General features: G+C 62.0%; 2 protein-coding genes across 10 annotated transcripts; one reads left to right on the forward strand and one right to left on the reverse strand.

Annotated features, from left to right (window-relative positions):
- Window positions 1–305: 305 nt before the first annotated feature.
- RGS19 (regulator of G protein signaling 19) lies at window positions 306–6,421 on the forward strand. Of its 6 annotated transcripts, XM_070801242.1 has the most exons (8): window positions 318–447; window positions 893–1,030; window positions 2,663–3,090; window positions 3,558–3,664; window positions 3,873–3,994; window positions 5,149–5,223; window positions 5,302–5,554; window positions 5,627–6,421. In XM_070801242.1, exons 3-8 carry the CDS (start codon window positions 2,733–2,735, stop codon window positions 5,816–5,818), a joined length of 1,107 nt encoding a protein of 368 aa, XP_070657343.1. In that variant the 5' UTR covers window positions 318–447; window positions 893–1,030; window positions 2,663–2,732; the 3' UTR covers window positions 5,819–6,421. The 6 variants fall into 6 exon arrangements, with proteins under 6 accessions (XP_070657344.1, XP_070657343.1, XP_070657348.1 ...); XM_070801247.1 differs by lacking the exon at window positions 2,663–3,090; XM_070801241.1 differs by lacking the exon at window positions 318–447 and having other exon boundaries at window positions 763–1,030.
- An 805-nt stretch (window positions 6,422–7,226) lies between these two features.
- TCEA2 (transcription elongation factor A2) lies at window positions 7,227–14,693 on the reverse strand. 4 transcript variants are annotated; one of them, XM_070801250.1, is made up of 11 exons: window positions 14,474–14,597; window positions 13,791–13,948; window positions 11,604–11,666; window positions 11,189–11,294; window positions 10,379–10,469; window positions 9,223–9,368; window positions 8,954–9,010; window positions 8,459–8,613; window positions 8,244–8,390; window positions 7,599–7,670; window positions 7,227–7,423 (listed from the first exon to the last, which is right to left on the reverse strand). In XM_070801250.1, the coding sequence occupies exons 3-11, from the start codon at window positions 11,655–11,657 to the stop codon at window positions 7,415–7,417; spliced, it is 837 nt and encodes a 278-aa protein (XP_070657351.1). In that variant the 5' UTR covers window positions 11,658–11,666; window positions 13,791–13,948; window positions 14,474–14,597; the 3' UTR covers window positions 7,227–7,414. The 4 variants fall into 4 exon arrangements, with proteins under 4 accessions (XP_070657351.1, XP_070657350.1, XP_070657349.1 ...); XM_070801249.1 differs by lacking the exon at window positions 13,791–13,948 and having other exon boundaries at window positions 8,244–8,387; window positions 14,474–14,693; XM_070801248.1 differs by lacking the exon at window positions 13,791–13,948 and having other exon boundaries at window positions 14,474–14,691.
- Window positions 14,694–16,286: the final 1,593 nt, after the last annotated feature.

The raw sequence follows: 16,286 nt of genomic DNA on the forward strand, positions 1-16,286 counted from the left end.
AAGCAGCCTATGCAGTCGCCCCCTTCCACCCCCCCACCCCCACCCCCCCAGTAACTGCAACGCTGGACTGGCCCCGCCGAGAAGAGCTGGAGGCACGGCCACACCCCCAGCTGCCGCAGTACCACTTCAGCCGCTCCGGGAGCCAGAGGCCCCAGCATCAGCACCTCATCTCCGCGGGCCACTCAGCGACAATGGGGACCCAGGCGCCGCGCAGAAGCGCGCGGAGCGGTGGGGAGGGGGCGGGTGGGGCGCGGAGCCGGCAGAGCTCGGGGCGGGGCGGGCCGGGCCGGGCACCTCCCCGCGCGAGGAAGTCCCGGCCCCGCGCTTTGGGGAAGTGCGGCCGAGGCGCCTGCGCACTGAAGCCTGCGCCCTCTCCCCGACGATCCGGCCGGACCTCGGAACGCGCGGGCCGGCGGCTGAGGCGCGAGCGGCTCGGGAGCGCGGCCGGTGAGTGCGCGCGCGCGGCGCCCAGGACGGCGGCCCTGCCCCTCCGGCCCGGGGCCCGTGGGCTGTGCGGGGCGGGAGCTTCGGAAACCAGCGCCCAGATCCGCGCCCCAAGGACTCCCGCCGCGGGGTCCACGTGGACCCTGGGCCGCGGCGGGACTGGATGCAGTCCCCGCGCGTGGGGGAGGGGGCGTTGCAAGCGGGTTCCCCTTTTTCTGCAGCTCAAAGCCTGGGGAAGTGATTGCTCAAAGTGGGGGGGGGGGGGGCCGGAAGAACCCAGGTTTCCGCGTCTCCCGTCCCCCCTTCAGCCTGGTGGGGAGGGGCCGAGGCGGGACACCCGTACTGCCCCCGCCCCCACCCCGCTGGATCTGGCAGCCAGTCATCCCCGCCAGTCGGAGGGGAGGCGCTGCGCCCCCGGCCCGAGCTGATCGGGGGCTCCTGGCGCCAGCCTCGCTCCAGAACGCGCAGGAGGACCTCCTGCCGTCTGACTTGAGTCCTGCTGCTGCAGTGCACGCCCCTTCGGCAGCCAGGGTGGGGCCCAGAGCGACCTGGCCCCTCCCGCCCCCACCTCGCCTTTGGGTCGCTGGTGAGTGGGGCGCGTGGCGAGTTCCTTGAGGGTAGGGTGGGGGCGTCAGAGGCCGGAGAAAGGGGCAGACTTCTCCAGGCCAGACCCTATTAGCCGAGAGAGGGAGAGAGAGAAGTGGGTTGCCCCTGCCATCGCAGAGGTGGGCTGGGGCGAGGGTCACCAGGGCTAGGAAAACTGGTCTGCCTTGGAGCCGCTAGGCTGGGACTTCCCTACCAGCCCAGTGGTGGAGGGGCGGGGGCGAAGCAGACAGGAAAGGTGCTGAGGAGGATGAGAAGAGAATGGAGCCCCTCTGGCAACCCCCCTCACAAAGGTTATGGCATTTTTTCCTGGGATTGTCACATTTTCTTATTCTTTTTTTGGACTGGGCGGGCTCGGGGACGTTCTTTTTCCTTCTGTGGAGCAGAGCAGCAGTTGCTCCCGAGGGAACCTCTGTCCCCAGAGGCCAGACTTACTGCCCGTCCAGCTTCTCCCATCCTAGACTTAGGGGCCAAAGCCTGGATGGGGCTGGGGAAGGAGAAGGAGCCCCCTTCCACATGCCCGGATGAGGGGCAGGAGCACTGATACTGATCCTGTAACCCCACCAGGAGAGAGAGCAGGTGCCCCAGAGGCATAAGTGGTCCCAGCCGGCCTGGGGATGGTGCAGGGAGCCAGGTCCAGGGGTGGGCGACAACGTCCAGGGCCTACAACCAGGGCAGAGGGGCGGCCTCTCCCTCTCTCTGCCACAAACTCAGCCCCCAGCACCTGGGCGCTGCACTCTCAGGCAGGTCCCCTCCTCCAGTTCAGAGCTGATTGGGAGAAGGCAGCCTAGGGAGTTTAATCTTCAGGGAGCTAGGGGGCGGTGGGGGGGAATTGGGGCCCTGCCCCCACTCACAGTGGGTGGAGATGCAGAGGAGGAAGAGCCGCTCTGCCTGGGGAAGTCACAGCCCGACTGGGGTACAGCTACCAGACCTCAGAGGTTGCCACACCCCTTCCTTTCCCTAGAAACTTGACCCCTGCGGGAAGGCAAGCTGTGGGGCTGCTGTTTCCCCATCTTGTCTGTTTGCTGGAAGCTTGAGGGTCCACCTTCCCATGATCCAGGGGAAACCAGGCCAAGACCCCATGGGCCCCTACACCTGGCCCCCAGATCTGGGTCAGGGCAGGGGCCTCTGCATGCTTAGACTGAAGACAGGGGTGCCCTCAGCGTGCATATCTCGGGCTGTCACCTCTGAGCACCAGCACCTGGCCAGGAGACGGGACGCTGGGGTTGCCCAGCCAGTGACCGCCCTGGGGCCCATCCTGCAACATCGTTTTCCTCTCCTGCCATCGCAGACCCCAAGAGGCCAACTGAACCAAACAGGCACTGAAAGGCCAAAGCTGAGGAATGGAAGCGGGGTGGGGGGGGGGGGGGGCGGGGTGCAGCAGAGAGAATGTTCATTTAATGAGAAAATAAAGTGAAACCAAGTCGTGAGCCTCTCGCGGCGGGGTTTCAGAAGGTCCGCGCCCCAGACACGCCAGGGGCCGCCCCTGGGCCGGGGAAGGGGGCGGATGCCTCACCTGGGCCGAGGTGGGGGTGGGGTGAGGGCAGGTGGGAAGGCGTTCAAAACTGCCTCCTGGAGCCTGATTGGCCGCCCTCGGTCCCCGCGTTCCCAACAGGGGCCGCTCATCCGGGTGGGACTGGGCACCCCCGGCACGCCCGCACTGCGGAAGGGGAAGGTTCGCCCCGATGCCGCTCCGAGCGGAAGGGACCCCGCGGCTCCTACCCGCCCGGGAGCAAGACGCGCCACCACCCGCCTGCGGCAAGGCCTGGGGCCGCAGCGGTTTCCGCAGCCTGGGGGTGGGGAGGGGAAGGGAGGCTGGGAGACCCGGAGGTGCCAGTCGAAGGCTGGGTGCGGAGCGAAGGTTGGGTGCGGAGCCAGCGTCCGGGCTGAAAAGGCGGTGGTGCCTGGCGGCTCTCAGCCCTCTTCAGCCGTGCCTGCTGCACTGCCCGCACCTTCAGGACGTCCTGCCTCAGCCCCAAGTCCTACTCCCGTGCTCCGTGCCACAGGCCTGGTCTGCTCCCTCTGCGGAGTCCCTGGGAGCAGGTGGGAGTCCTCCAAGGCCCCGCAACCCTTCCCAACTCCTGGTGGGAAGCAGCCTCCCCACCTCTCACCACTCATCCCCTGGAAAACCTGGGATGGAGGGAGCTGGGATGGAGGTTCCAAATGTCTACCACCACCCCTGAGAGCCTCAGTCTCTGGGGGCCTGCAGCCCCCTGGGAGGGGCCAGGAGCCGGAAACCAAGAAAGAGGAACCCCTGCTTCCGGCTTTCAGGGAGTGAGCAGATGGGGGTGTCCCAGAACCTCCTGTGGAGATCTTGTCTGGGGTCTCCTCCTTCCTGATCCCCATCCCCTCACAACTGCGGTGTAGACTAGAGTGGGGGTTGGGCCTGGGCAGAGTAGTCTGAGGTGGGAGGCCGGGGAGGCAGGTAGGGAGAGACTCAGAATGCCTGGCAGGGTGCCAGCCAGGGCGGGTGTAAGGTTCTCAGTGAGAACCCCGGCCTCTCTTCTCAGACCCCCAGGCTGTGGTGACAGAAACAGGTGTCCTGGAACAGGCACCACGGAGCCCTGGCAACCTCCTCCACCCATCCATGCCCACCCCACCTGAGGCCGAGAAGCAGGTGGGCTGCCTCCACCCTGGCCTCCGCCCCTTGGGGGGTGGGGGGGCTAAGGGCATGACTAGGAGTTCAGAGACCCATGGACATCTGGGAGGTCACAAGGGTCATAGTCCTGGGAGGGAGCGTGGCGTCCAGTGGGCAGTTGGGGCTGGAAAGCGGGTGGTAACCATGGGCTCTGCCTGGAGGCTGAGGCAGCCCTGTCTTCCCCCAGCAAACAGGGCCAGAGGAGGCGGACCAGCCCCCCTCGATGTCCAGTCATGATGCGGCTCCCCCGGCTCCCCCCAGGCGAAACCCCTGCTGCTTGTGCTGGTGCTGCTGTTGCAGCTGCTCTTGGTACGTGGGCCTGGGGATGCTTGATAGGCCTGGTGGGGAGGGGGCGCTGAGCAGACCTAGGATCCAGGACCCTGCTCCTTAGTCCTTAGGAGGCTTTTGAGGCATCACCTCCAAGTAGGGTACCCCTGCCACCCACAGCACTTATCCAGGGGCTTGGTGACTAGTGGTCAGTGCAGGTGGTATCCACATGCAGGCACCTGGCGTGCATGTGCGTGTGTGTCTCTGCTGTAAGTTAGGGCGGTATGTGTGTCTGTCTTGTCTCTGTCTGTCTCTGTAAGCTCATCCAGACTGGCCCTGGGGACTAAAACAACAAGACAAAGCAGGTCCTACAGACAGCATCAGGTGGAGGGGCTTTGAGTGGAAACCTGGCCCCGGGACAGTCGGTGGGTGGGGGCAGGCACTGGGCCTCCAGGGGTGAACTAGTTTCTGAGCACATAGGGAACCTGTTGGGGGTTTTGTGGCTCAGAGGCATATGGCTCTTTACAGGTTTTCAGTCCTTGGCTGTTGAGTAGACAGTGCTGAGGGGACCCAAGTGGGGATCAGCCAACCAGTGAACAACTGAGACCTGAGCCCATGCCTGAAACAGAGAAACTGCCTGGGGTTAGGGATGGGAGGCCATGAACTGTTAGGACCCACTTAACCTTTGCCTGTAGGGACCAGGAGAGGAGTTTGGCATGGCATCTGAAAGGTGGGGTAAGGAGGGAACTGAGTTCTGTCCAAACCCTGAGTCTGAGATGTCCTTAGCCGTATCACTGACCCTGGTGAGAGGTCTGGCTGGAGGTGTGGACTTGGAAGCCATCACCGATGCTGCGCCCGGAGCTAAGGAGGGAAGCAGATCGCCTGGGGAGAGTCAGGGGTCAGACACACGGGCTGGGCCTTCACCACATCAGTGGGGTCTGTAGGAAAAAGCAGCGAGGGTCTAGGTCAGGCCAGGGAGGGAGGGAGGCAGACACCTGGGGCCTGTGAAGCCCCGAAGGCAAGAAGACGTCCCAGGGCGGGACCAAAGGCTGGGAAAGAAGCAGACCCACCTGCGACGGGTTCACCCGTGTGTTGAGAACCCCGAGGCCTCCTGCCCATTCTAACACCTGTGTGCGGAGTGTCCTGCACGCATATGTGTGCCTGGAGGGCAGTGCCACCTTCCCCTCTGCCCATAGGAACGAAGAACGGAGGCGGGCCTGGCGAGCCTCCCGGGAGAGCAGGCTGCAGCCCCTCCCCAGTTGTGAAGTCTGGTGAGTCTGCCCCTGGGGCTCTGCGCGGGAGGGGGTGGAGCCTGACGAAGCCGGCTGATGCCCGGATGCCCTCCGCAGCGCCACGCCGACGCCGACGCCGACCCCGACCCCGGAAGAGGTGCGGAGCTGGGCCCAGTCCTTTGACAAGCTGATGCACAGCCCCGCGGGTCGCAGTGTATTCCGGGAGTTCCTGCGCACGGAGTACAGCGAGGAGAACATGCTCTTCTGGCTAGCCTGCGAGGAGCTCAAGGCCGAAGCCAACCAGCATGTGGTAGATGAGAAGGCCCGGCTCATCTACGAGGACTACGTGTCTATCCTGTCCCCCAAGGAGGTGCGCTGCGTCGGGCCCAGGGTGGGAGGGTAGGGGCGTCTCCGCGCCCCTGACCGTGGCCCCGTCCCGCAGGTGAGCCTGGACTCCCGGGTGCGGGAGGGCATCAACAAGAAGATGCAGGAGCCGTCGGCGCACACGTTCGATGACGCACAGCTGCAGATTTACACGCTGATGCACCGAGACTCCTACCCCCGCTTCCTCAGCTCCCCCGCCTACCGCGCCCTGCTGCTCCAGGGGGCCTCCCAGTCCTCCAGCGAGGCCTAGGCTGCCCACGTGGCCGCCCAGATGTGGGACGCCTCCCGCGGCAGAGACTCCTTTCACGGGAGCGCTTCAGCAGGTGTCAGGAACACCCACCGGGCCCAGCACCCCGGGGTGGTCCCAGGCAAGAGTGGCAGGTGCAGCGCCAGAGGCCCCTTGCCCACCTGGGGGACGCAGTGTACCAGGGTCCTGCTGAGAGGCAGGCGTGAGTGCCTCTGGGCCCAGGCGACCTTTCTTGAATCAACCACCCCCTGCCTCTGGCCACGGAGTCCTCCTGCTGGGGTTCGCACGTGGGGAAAGGAGGTACCCTCCCTGGAAGCATCCTGGAGCCACAAACCTCACAGGGTCCCTGGGAAACCCTTTCGTGGACAGCAGGCCTTCTGTTTAGTTCTGTGATACAAGGAGACCTCTGCCTGGTGCCGTATGCACCCCGGGATTAGACTGAGGACCTCAGAACTAGGCTCAAGGCAGCAGGACCGGATTTCTCTTTTATATGGTCATTGAGTTTAAACCAGGAAATATGGCACTGTGTGTCTTATCAAAAAAAGAAAATGTTTTCATATTTAACTCCGCTCCTCTTACTCCCAAAATAGAATATTATTGAAGATATTTTTAAAGCAAAAGTCTTTCCTCTCTGAGAGGATGAGTTGTCTGGGACCCCCAGCAGGGGAGCAGCCCTGCCCAATGCAGGGACCAGGTGCTCAGCCCTCCCCATTTGAGGGCCTGTGATCAGGCAAGTGCAGCCCCCAAGGCACCTTGCCATCAAAGCTGGCAACACAAGAGGTACTGGCCAGGTCCTCAGCAGGCAAGGTCCCTGGCAGGTATCAAAGATTGTCTCCAGAGGCCGGGGCAGGACACTGACGAGGTGACGTCTCTGAGAACCTGGGTGCCAGGCAGTGGCACCTATACTGTGTCAGAGGCCCCACAAGGCACAGGCTTGCCCCTCTGATCCCTGAATTTCCAGTTGGTAAGCAATTCAGAACTGCACCAGGGCCCAGGACCCTCATCAGGGGTCCACCCCCATCCACACTGCCTCCACAAGCAGTGGGGCAGGGGCATCCTGAAGGGTTGCAGGCAGGCACAGCTGTGGGCCCAGATTTCACCTCCCTGCATGATCCCTTGACCCTAAGCTGCAGTACCTGGAGAGATCCTGAGACCCTGGTCCTCTGTGCACCCAAGACCCCTCCCCCCATTCATGCTATGCATGCCCAGCCCTGCCCGGCCATGGGCACACACTGGCTCTTCCCTCCAGGGCTGTCCCACCAGGCCAAGCCTGTGTCACATGGCCCCAGGTGGACTGTTCCTACAGCAGCGGGTGGTGGGGGTGACAGACCAGAAGTGAGGGGATGGGGACCCAGCTTGAAGCCCAAGTTTGTGCGTGGCCCACCAGGACCAATGGCTAGGGACAAAACGGTGGCAAAAAGAAACATTTAATGATTTGAGGGGAAAGGTGCACTGCAGGTAGGACAGAGGGCAGGGTGTGCTGCCTTCTGAGGGCAGGTTTCCAAGAAGCTGTGTCTGTATCTGTCAGCAGAGGATGGGGAAAGGGCACTGGCCAGCACTGGCCATGGCCCAAGGCTGCAGGCACACGTGCACAAGGGCTCAGCAGAACTGCAAGAAACAGACAAGAGGCAGCATCCATGTGGCCTGCAGGACCCCAGAGGGCAGGAGGCAGGGCTATCCACCACCTTCACAGCTCCCAAGAGACTGGTCGGCATGGCCATCCCCGAATTCACACTTCAGACAACCACCTCCAAAGAACAGGACGGCCTGGGCTCACCCCTACCTTCCAGCGGTTCCCACACTCATTGCAGACAACGAAGGTGGTCATGGGCTCATCAGAGCTGCGGGTCTGCACCTGTGGGGAGGGTCGTGATGGCGGGGTACCCAGCCCCAGGACCTCAGTTACTGGCAGCTGGAGGGCCCTGGGAGCAGGACTTCCCTGGAGTCACAACCTGGGGAGCACCCCCTACATCTTCAGGCAGCACTGGCCTCATGACACCTTGGCCCTCTTGGATGACCTGGGCTGAGCCTACCCAGCGACCCCAACCTTGGAGCCACCCCAACTGCTTTCTGCTTACAGGGCCCCCTGACATCTCTTGGGGCCCCATCAGTGTCTACCTCCATGACTCAGTGTATTCCCACTGCCACTACCGGGCACCCATCCCCCTGCCAGCAGCAACACAGTTGGGCCAGGCCCCGCCAACTTTAGTGACTCAGAGCACACTATACCCACCACTGAAGGCTGCTTACTGGGGACCTTGGCAAGGAGGAGGCCTTAAGGGTGAAGGCAGCTTCCAGCCCCGTCAGAGGCTAAAGTCAGACCCGAACCTCAGCATCTCTCACACAGCGTACCCCATATGCGTCCATGCAAGTGGGACCCAGCTGTCAGCAAGGGCAGGGCAGGGCCCCAGAGGCAACCAGCGCTTACCTGCGTGTAGGTGCAGTTCTTCTTTCTGCACTTGCCACAGGTAAACAGGTCCGTCTGTGTGCCACCTGTGCGCGCCATCTGGTGCTCACGGATGGCCTCCTTGGTCATGGCCTTGCGGATCTCCTTCAGCTCATCGCTAGCCATCTCCTAGGGCGAGGGGCACATGCTTAGCCCGCAGCCCCCAGGGCAGCCCCCTGTGCCCCTGGTAGGCTCACCTCTGAGGTCATGACAGCAATCTGCTGGGGCGTGATGGCGCCACACAGCACCTTGCGCCGCAGGCCGGGGTTCTTGGCATCCTTCAGGTTGGAGAGGCGGCTCCGCACACGGTTCTTGTACTTCATGTCTGTGTTTCCCACATCCCGGAAGATACGTATGGGTGTTTAAGGACCTGTCCCAAAGCCAACGCCCTGCCCTCCAACCCGTCCCTGGGCTATTGAGGGCCTCTCCATGGGGACCGTGTCAGAAAAGCCAGCAACACAGGGTCCTGACACTGACACATTCCTGGCTGAGGCCCAACTGCAGGCGCAGGGTCTGGGACCCAAGTCCACTGCAGGCGTGGTCAGACTCCATAGGGTCTAGGAGGGCCCCCGACTGCCCAACTCCCTGTTAAGGGGACCAAGCAGTGGCTGCCAAGGGAACTGGGCCTGGTTAACCCTGCAACCCCCAGAAACTGCAGCCCACCCAGCGCCCAGCCCCCATACAAAGGATATATTCTTCGATCTGGCCCGCCAGGCACTCGCAGTCTGCACCAATGGCCACGTGGTCATCTGTAAGAAAGAGCCCTGATAAGCTCTAAGAAAGAGCCCTGCCAGCTCTAACCCCCACACCTCAACCTGTGTGGGATCCCCACCCCCAAGGGCAGCAGCCACCAGCTGGATTCAGGCCTCTGCAGGCAGGCAGGGCCCAGGCCTGGGAATGGAGTGTGTGTCAGGAGCCAGGACCCTGAGGTGTGCTGGGTGGCCCCAACCCAAGCACTCACGGTCTGTCTGCAGAGCAGCGGTCAGCATCTCACGACACTTGGTTCGCACAGCGTCACAGGTGACTGGCACCGGGGGAAATGTGGTGATCCTTGGTGTCGAGGGCATCCTAGGCAGCTCTGGCCTCTTGCGGCTGGAGAGAGGCCCACTCGGGCCACATGCACCCCCATGAGATGCAGTCCCCAGAAAAGCCAACGTCACAGCCACGATGCCCCCAGACCTCGTCTGCTCCACTCTGACAGCAGCCCACAACCCTGCCCATCTGCAGTCAGCTCCAGTGTGTCCATGCAGTCCAGCCAGAGGCAGTGAGGCTCACTGAGTGGGGCACAATCCCAGACAGGGTCTCTGCCTCAGGGAGGCCTGGAACATGGGGCCACAGTGCCTGAAGCAGACTGCCAGGTCGGGGCTAGGGGTCATCCAAAACCTGGTACCACTACACAGGTAGCCCCACCCCTTGCAGGTCTGGGCACCCCCTGTATCCAGCCAGCCCTCCTCTCACACTCCTGGATCTCGTGACCCCATGATCTCCATGGAAGTCAGTGGAAGCAGGCAGCTTCCTGGAGGAAAAACAACATGTGCAGGTGGGCGGATGAGCCCACATCTCTACAAGGCCATGCCATGGATTCAGGGTCAGCTTTTCCTGGCCCTTGGCCACTGCTGCCCAGTGAAGTCAAGAGCACAGCTGCCTCTCAGCCACAGCCATCACCAGGGCGGCAGAGAGGCCTCATGGCTCCAGAACCTGCATCACGCCACAGGCTGGGGCATCCCCAGGGAAGGAGGGACCAGCATCAACAGACACCAGGCCAAGGGGGATATCCAGAGCTGGCCAGTGAGAACCACCCCTGGACTTGACTTGGAGCTGGGGATGAGAGCAGCAGCCTCCCCCAGGCCTGCTCAGGGTGTGTGTCAGCTGTGTGCACCCAGGCAGACTCAGCCTCCCCTCAGATGCTCGGGGATGAAAAGACCCAGAGGAATCTCTAGGGGGTCAGTGTGCAGCAAGAGGCTAACCCCAGGGAGAGTCCCTTCCAAGGAGTGGGAAGAACCAATGTGTTTTAGGGACCTCAGCTCCCCCACCCCAGGGCTCCCAGAACTCAGCACCTTGGTCTGCCGAGAAAGCGGGGCCATGGAGGGGAGGCATGTGCCTTCTGGACGCGCTACCTGGGGTCCTGGGCCTCGGAGGCCTCCTTGGAGGACGACGTGGGCAGAGACCCGCCCCTCCTCCGCTCCCTGGCTTTGGCGTCTGAAGCATCTACAGGTGCCAGGAAAGAAGGAAGGGCTGGCCGGGAGAAGGCAGACCAGGAGGGCAGCACAGGGCCAGCGAGGCGGGCAGACCACCACCAAGGCACCGCCCCAGCCCTCGGACCCTGCCTCCAACCCCAGCTTCCTGCTGAAGACCAGGGTCCTCTCTCCCCGGCCAATGAAGGTCCTGGAAAGGCCTCCTGAGTACAGAAACTCTCCATAGAGTGACAGTCCCCAGAGATGGAGCCCAGGACATGCAGCTCTCTTTCCTGAGGGTTTGGACAGAGCCCAGGAGGAGCTGGGAAGGTAGGGGCACCTCGGGGTCTGGTGGTGGCATCCCAGTCGCCCCACAGCCCCACTTCCTCTGAATGGCTGCAGACCACCCCCCATCCTCCTCTTAACCCCATGTCCTTCCTACCTGTTCCTCCTCCATCTCCCCTCCAAGCTCTCCTGCCTCAGGTCCGGGGCTGCCCCCTGGCTGCCCTGACACTTTTCCCCACGTGACCTCCCCCAGCTCCCCCTCAGGTTCCCCCTCCAGGGCTCAGAGCAGTCCCCCTCCACCTCTCCCCTCCCTCCTCATGGGGCCCCTCTCCTCCTGGTGCTTCCTAGACTGGTCACTCCCTGCTCCAGGACAGCACAGCTAGCACCCTACCCAATGCTGCCCAGCGAAGGGCCAGTGTCTTGGGTGCCCCTTGCCCCCGAACTCAGCCCAGGCTGCTTGACCCATACCCAGGAGCTTCTTCCAGGACTTGATGAGGGACTTGGCTAGTGTGACGACCTCCTCGTCCGAGCTCTGCTTCCGCAGGGCATTGACGGACATGCCAACACGGGTGGACTGCAAGGCAAGTGGCCAGGCTGGGGGCAGCGGGCAAACCCTCCCCACAGACCCATGGTGACTCCCACAGGGCAAGGCTGGGGACCAGTGAGGGGAGGGGGCACCGTTCCTGAGGGTGACCGTTCCATTTGCATGAGTCTCAGTGAGAAACACCGTCGGTTTCTCATGAATGCCCATTCCTATCTCATGGGGCAACAGAGAAAGGCAGGGACCGTTTCCTCAGGGGCAGGGATTCATGCCAACCGAAAGCAGGGCGGGGGCAGGAAGCCCCGCCAGGTGCTGGGAGCTGGGGGGCTCGTGGGGCCCTACCTGCAGCAGATGCAGTGTGACAGGCATGGCCTTCAGCTCCCGCAGCAGGTCCATGGCTCCCTCCTGGAAGAAGGGAGGACCCACATAAATGACTCTCAACTCTCGGTGGGCGAGCCCACCTCATCCTACACATGAGGGTTGGGGGAACAAACACAGGCAGTGACAATTTGGAGACCCACCTGGGTCAGATGCCCCGGGAACGCAGGCATGATATAGGAAGCGGCTTTGCACTTAATCCCAACCCACCACCGCAGGGCCAACAGGGGAAAGGGCCACAGCTCTCCCTGGCAGGGGTGCCATACCAGGAAGAAACACAGCCCTGAGAAGTGCCCACTCCTGCCTGGTCCCATGTCCTCCACCCACGTAACTCTGGCAGCCTCTCCTCAGCGCCCCTTGCTGAGGCCAAGACCTCAGGGGCCTCTCCTCTCCTCACATCAACCCCCACACCCTACTCACTCCCTCCAGCTGTGTCACCTCGCCTGGCCCAACAGAGCCCTGTCTCCCTTCTCTGACCAGCACTCTCGCCCACGTCTGCTTCCTCCAGGGCGCGCGCGCGCGCACACACACACACACACACACACACACACACACACACACACGAGCCACAGGACGCCACACAGACAGCTCCCTGGGGCCCTTCAGGACCTCTGGCCCTGCTCCTCCCACCACCAGCAACACACCTGCCCCCATCTCCTCGTAGAGCTCTGCTGAAACCACAGGTCTGTAGTGAGGGGGAGGCCTTGCACCACCCCACCGCTCTGGGCTTTGCCTTCCTCCACAGAAGCCTCAGGGAACCCACCAGTGAGGTTTCACGTGTGTGTGTCTGAGGACAAGGGGGAGGCAGCCACCCAAGGCAGCCTAGCTGTGGGAGAGGCACAACCTGCCCCTCCCCAAACTGGATGGCATCTCTGCTCAGGCTGCAGCCTCCCCCTCATCACCCTTGGCAAGTCCTGCCCCTCGGGCTGCAGAGTCCAGCCCTATGGTAAGCTCCTCACGGGACAAACGGTCACCAGAGACAAGGGCACAGCGCAACTTAGCAATCATCTTCCCCAAAATGGAGCCCCAGGCTGCAGGATACCAGCTTTCTGATGCCTCCGGAACAGGGAGGCATAAAACAGGATTCCCAGTCATGGCCCCCTACTCCCCAAGGGGCCTTGAAGGCACTGGGACCCACCAGAAGTCTCTGCCGGCTCTCACTCACCGGTCCATGGTGCCTCAAACCTCCTCACGCCCTTCCCAGTCTATACCTGTCCCCCCTCCTCATTTTCCCCTGGGCTTCCATCCACGCGGTATTCCACCTAGGTATCCCCTCCCCTAGCCCTGCCTGGCCCCACTCAGTCCTCCGTGGGTCCCCTGACCCATCTCTGCCCCGACCTGGGGGGCATTTGTTTTGTCTCCTCTGGGGAAAGCAACTTTTTTCTCTTGGCATCTCTGGAAACAGCCATAGACGTTCCCACACCCCTGCTCTGGGCTGCCCACTGCCTCCCAGGGGTGTGAACATGGTGCAGGGTTTGGGGATGAGGCAGTGCTGTTGCTTGATGGATGAATGACAGCACGGGGACCAGCCCCCTCCACCGCCTGTGTGGAGAACCCTGTCCAAAGACCAACTCAACCATGCTCAGCCCAAAAGCCAGCCCCAAACCACCAGTGAAGGCACACAGCCCTGGGGTGGTTGGGCAGGCATCTTAAGCTCCAAGCTGAACCTCCCCCACAACTCCCACCACCACTCGCCCACCCCAGGAGCTGAGTCTGGGGAGAGAGCACGTTTTGTTTATTGAGCCTCTCTAGGAGCAGCAGGACCCCCTCCACCCCTCGAGGCAGGTACCACTGAGTAAAGATGCTTCCTGTGAGGGTACGCAGGTCACCTAGGCCCAAAACTGAGAGAGGCCTGGAACTGGAGGCCCAATTCTAGGCCCTCTGAGCCCCAGCTAAGTTTTTCCCAAAGATTCACTGTCCTAGGGACAACGGAGGACCAGCCCCACAGCGAGCATGGCTGGCTGGAGTCCGCAGCCCCGGGATTCCCAGGGCAGGCTCAGGGCCTCCAAGGGCTCTTTCCCGAGGTGCCTACGCATTTACCCACTCCCCAGGAGCTGCTGGCTGAGCCATGGCTATGGAAGGGAAAGAATTTATTAGGGCAACCTGGTTCTTGGGTGACTGAACAGACAAGGAAAAAAAAGGCCTTCCCACCCAAGAAAGCCCTCTGGCCGGCTGGCTGGAGAAATGAGACGTCGGGGCCGCCGCAGCCCCAGACCAGGCAGAGGTAGGGGAGGCGCCACAGCTCCAGGGAACAAGGGGTCCAATCTCACACTCCAAACTCTTGAAGGCGGAGAAAGGATGTGGGAGACCTAAGGTGGGACAGAGGGCTCTGAGTCGGGGTGGGCCTTGGCAGGGAGTTCTGGGGGACTCCGAGGATGCCTAGGATGGGCAGGAGGAAGGCCAAGGCGGCGGGCGGCCAGTCAGGGCTGTACAGGCCCGGACTTCAGCGAGGCCTGGAGGGGCGGGGCCGAGGAGGGTCTCCGCCAGCCCGGCCTCCCAAGGGGGTCTGGAGTGAGGGGTGGAAGCGGGCGAATCCCAGGCCTGCGGGGTCTCAGCCTGACAGTTGGGGTCTGAGTCCAAACCGGGTGGTTCCCGGGACAAGGTCCAGGTCGGATCGCGGCCTCTGCCGTGGGTGCGAGGTGAAGGGTAGGGCTGGCCCAGGATGGGGGTCTCGGCCTCTGGCGGGGGTCTCCCCGCGTCCTGAGAGTCTCTGCCAGGGCGGAGCCTCGTCCTGCCCTTCGAATGGTCACCGCGACCCTGACGGGGGCTCGGCAGGCTCGGCGGGGGCTCGGCGGGGCGGGGGTCCCGGGGTCCTGACGGCCCGCGCCCCTCACCGCGCTCTTCTTGGTCACCATCTTGTCCAGCCTCCGGGCGATCCGCGCTATCTCCTCCTCCTTGCCCATCATCGCCTTGGGGGCAGGGCCCCCAGTGCCCGCCGTGCCAGCCTCAGCCTCCCGGCCCGGACCCCGGCCCCGGCAGCCGCAGCCTCCCGCACCCTCCGCAGTAGACGCAGCCCCGCCACGGGCGGGAGACCCTCCGTTCAAACCCCCGGCCCCCGCGACGCCGCGCTGCATCTTGGGACATGTAGTTCCCGCTCCCGCCCACCCTGCAGGAGCCGGCCCCGCTCCCGACCACAACTCCCAGGAGCCAGGTAGGCGCGCAAGGCATCCTGGGAAGTGTAGTTCTGATGCGGGCCGCCGCCCAAGGCCTGAACACGCGCGGGCCGGTTAGTCGGAGGAGGGCGCTGCGGCAGCGCGGGACCCGGCCGTGAATAGGGGCCGCAGCGCCGAACGCTGCACTTTCCTCCGGACACCGCGCGGGGGCGACCCGAGTCCGACTGCAAGAGGCCGCTAAGGCACGCTGGGGTCGGTCCCCTCTCCCCACCCCTTGAGCCCTCCTTCGCCACCTTCTTCAGTCCAGGGGGCCGCTGCCCGACCCCAGTCCTGCGCGGAACCCCTGAGCGCTCTGGCCGGAATTGTGGTCTCGGGGACCCTGGAGGCCTCAGTCACTCAGTCACTTCAGTCGCTCAGTCCTGTCCGACTCTTTGCGACCCCATGGACTGCAGCACGGCAGGCCTCCCTGTCCATCACCAACTCCGGAAGTTTAGTCAAACTCATGTCCATTGAGTCGCTGATGCCATCCAACCATCTCATCCTCTGTCGTCTCCTCCCCCCGCCTTCAATCTTTCCCAGCATCAGTGTCTTTTCAAATCAGTCAGTTCTTTGCATCAGGTGGCCAAAGTATTGGAATTTCAGTTTCAGCATCAGTCCTTCCAATGAATATTCAGGACTGATTTCCTTTAGGATTGACTAGTTTGATCTCCTTGCAGTCAAGGGACTTCCAAGAGTCTTCTCCAACATCACAGTTCAAAAACATCAATTCTTCAGTGCTCAGCTTTCTTTAAAGTCCGACTCTCACATCCATACATCACTACTGGAAAAACCATAGCTTTGACTAGACGGACCTTTGTTGGCAAAGTAATGTCTCTGCTTTTTAATATGCTGTCTAGGTTGGTCCTAACTTCTTTCAAGGAGCAAGCGTCTTTTAATTTCATGGCTATAGTCATCATCTGCAATGATTTTGGAGCCCAAAAAACTAAAGTCTATCACTGTTTCCAGTCTTTCCCCATCTATTTGCCATGAAGTGATAGAACCAGATGCCATGATCTTAAGTTTTCTGAATGTTGAGTTTTAAGCCAACTTTTTCACACTCTTTTTTCACTTTCATCAAGAGGCTCTTTAGTTCTTCACTTTCTGCCATAAGGGTGGTGTCATCTGCATATCTGAGGTTATTGACATTTCTCCCAGCAATCTACATTCCAGCTTGTGCTTCATCCAGCCCAGCATTTCTCATGATGCACTTTGCATATAAGTTAAATAAGCAGGGTGACAATATACAGCCTTGACGTACTCCTTTCCCTATTTGGAACCAGTCTGTTGTTCCATGTCCAGTTCTAACTGTTGCTTCCTGACCTGCATACAGATTTCTCAAGAGGCAGGTCAGGTGGTCTGGTGTTCCCATCTCTTTCAGAATTTTCCACAGTTTGTTGTGATCCACACAGTCAAAGGGTTTGGCATAATCAGTGAAGCAGAAATAGATGTTTTATGGAACTCTCTTGCTTTTTTGATGATCCAGAGGATGTTGGCA

This window comes from Bos indicus, chromosome 13 (assembly GCF_029378745.1).
Source record: "Bos indicus isolate NIAB-ARS_2022 breed Sahiwal x Tharparkar chromosome 13, NIAB-ARS_B.indTharparkar_mat_pri_1.0, whole genome shotgun sequence".
Lineage (NCBI taxonomy): Eukaryota > Metazoa > Chordata > Mammalia > Artiodactyla > Bovidae > Bos > Bos indicus.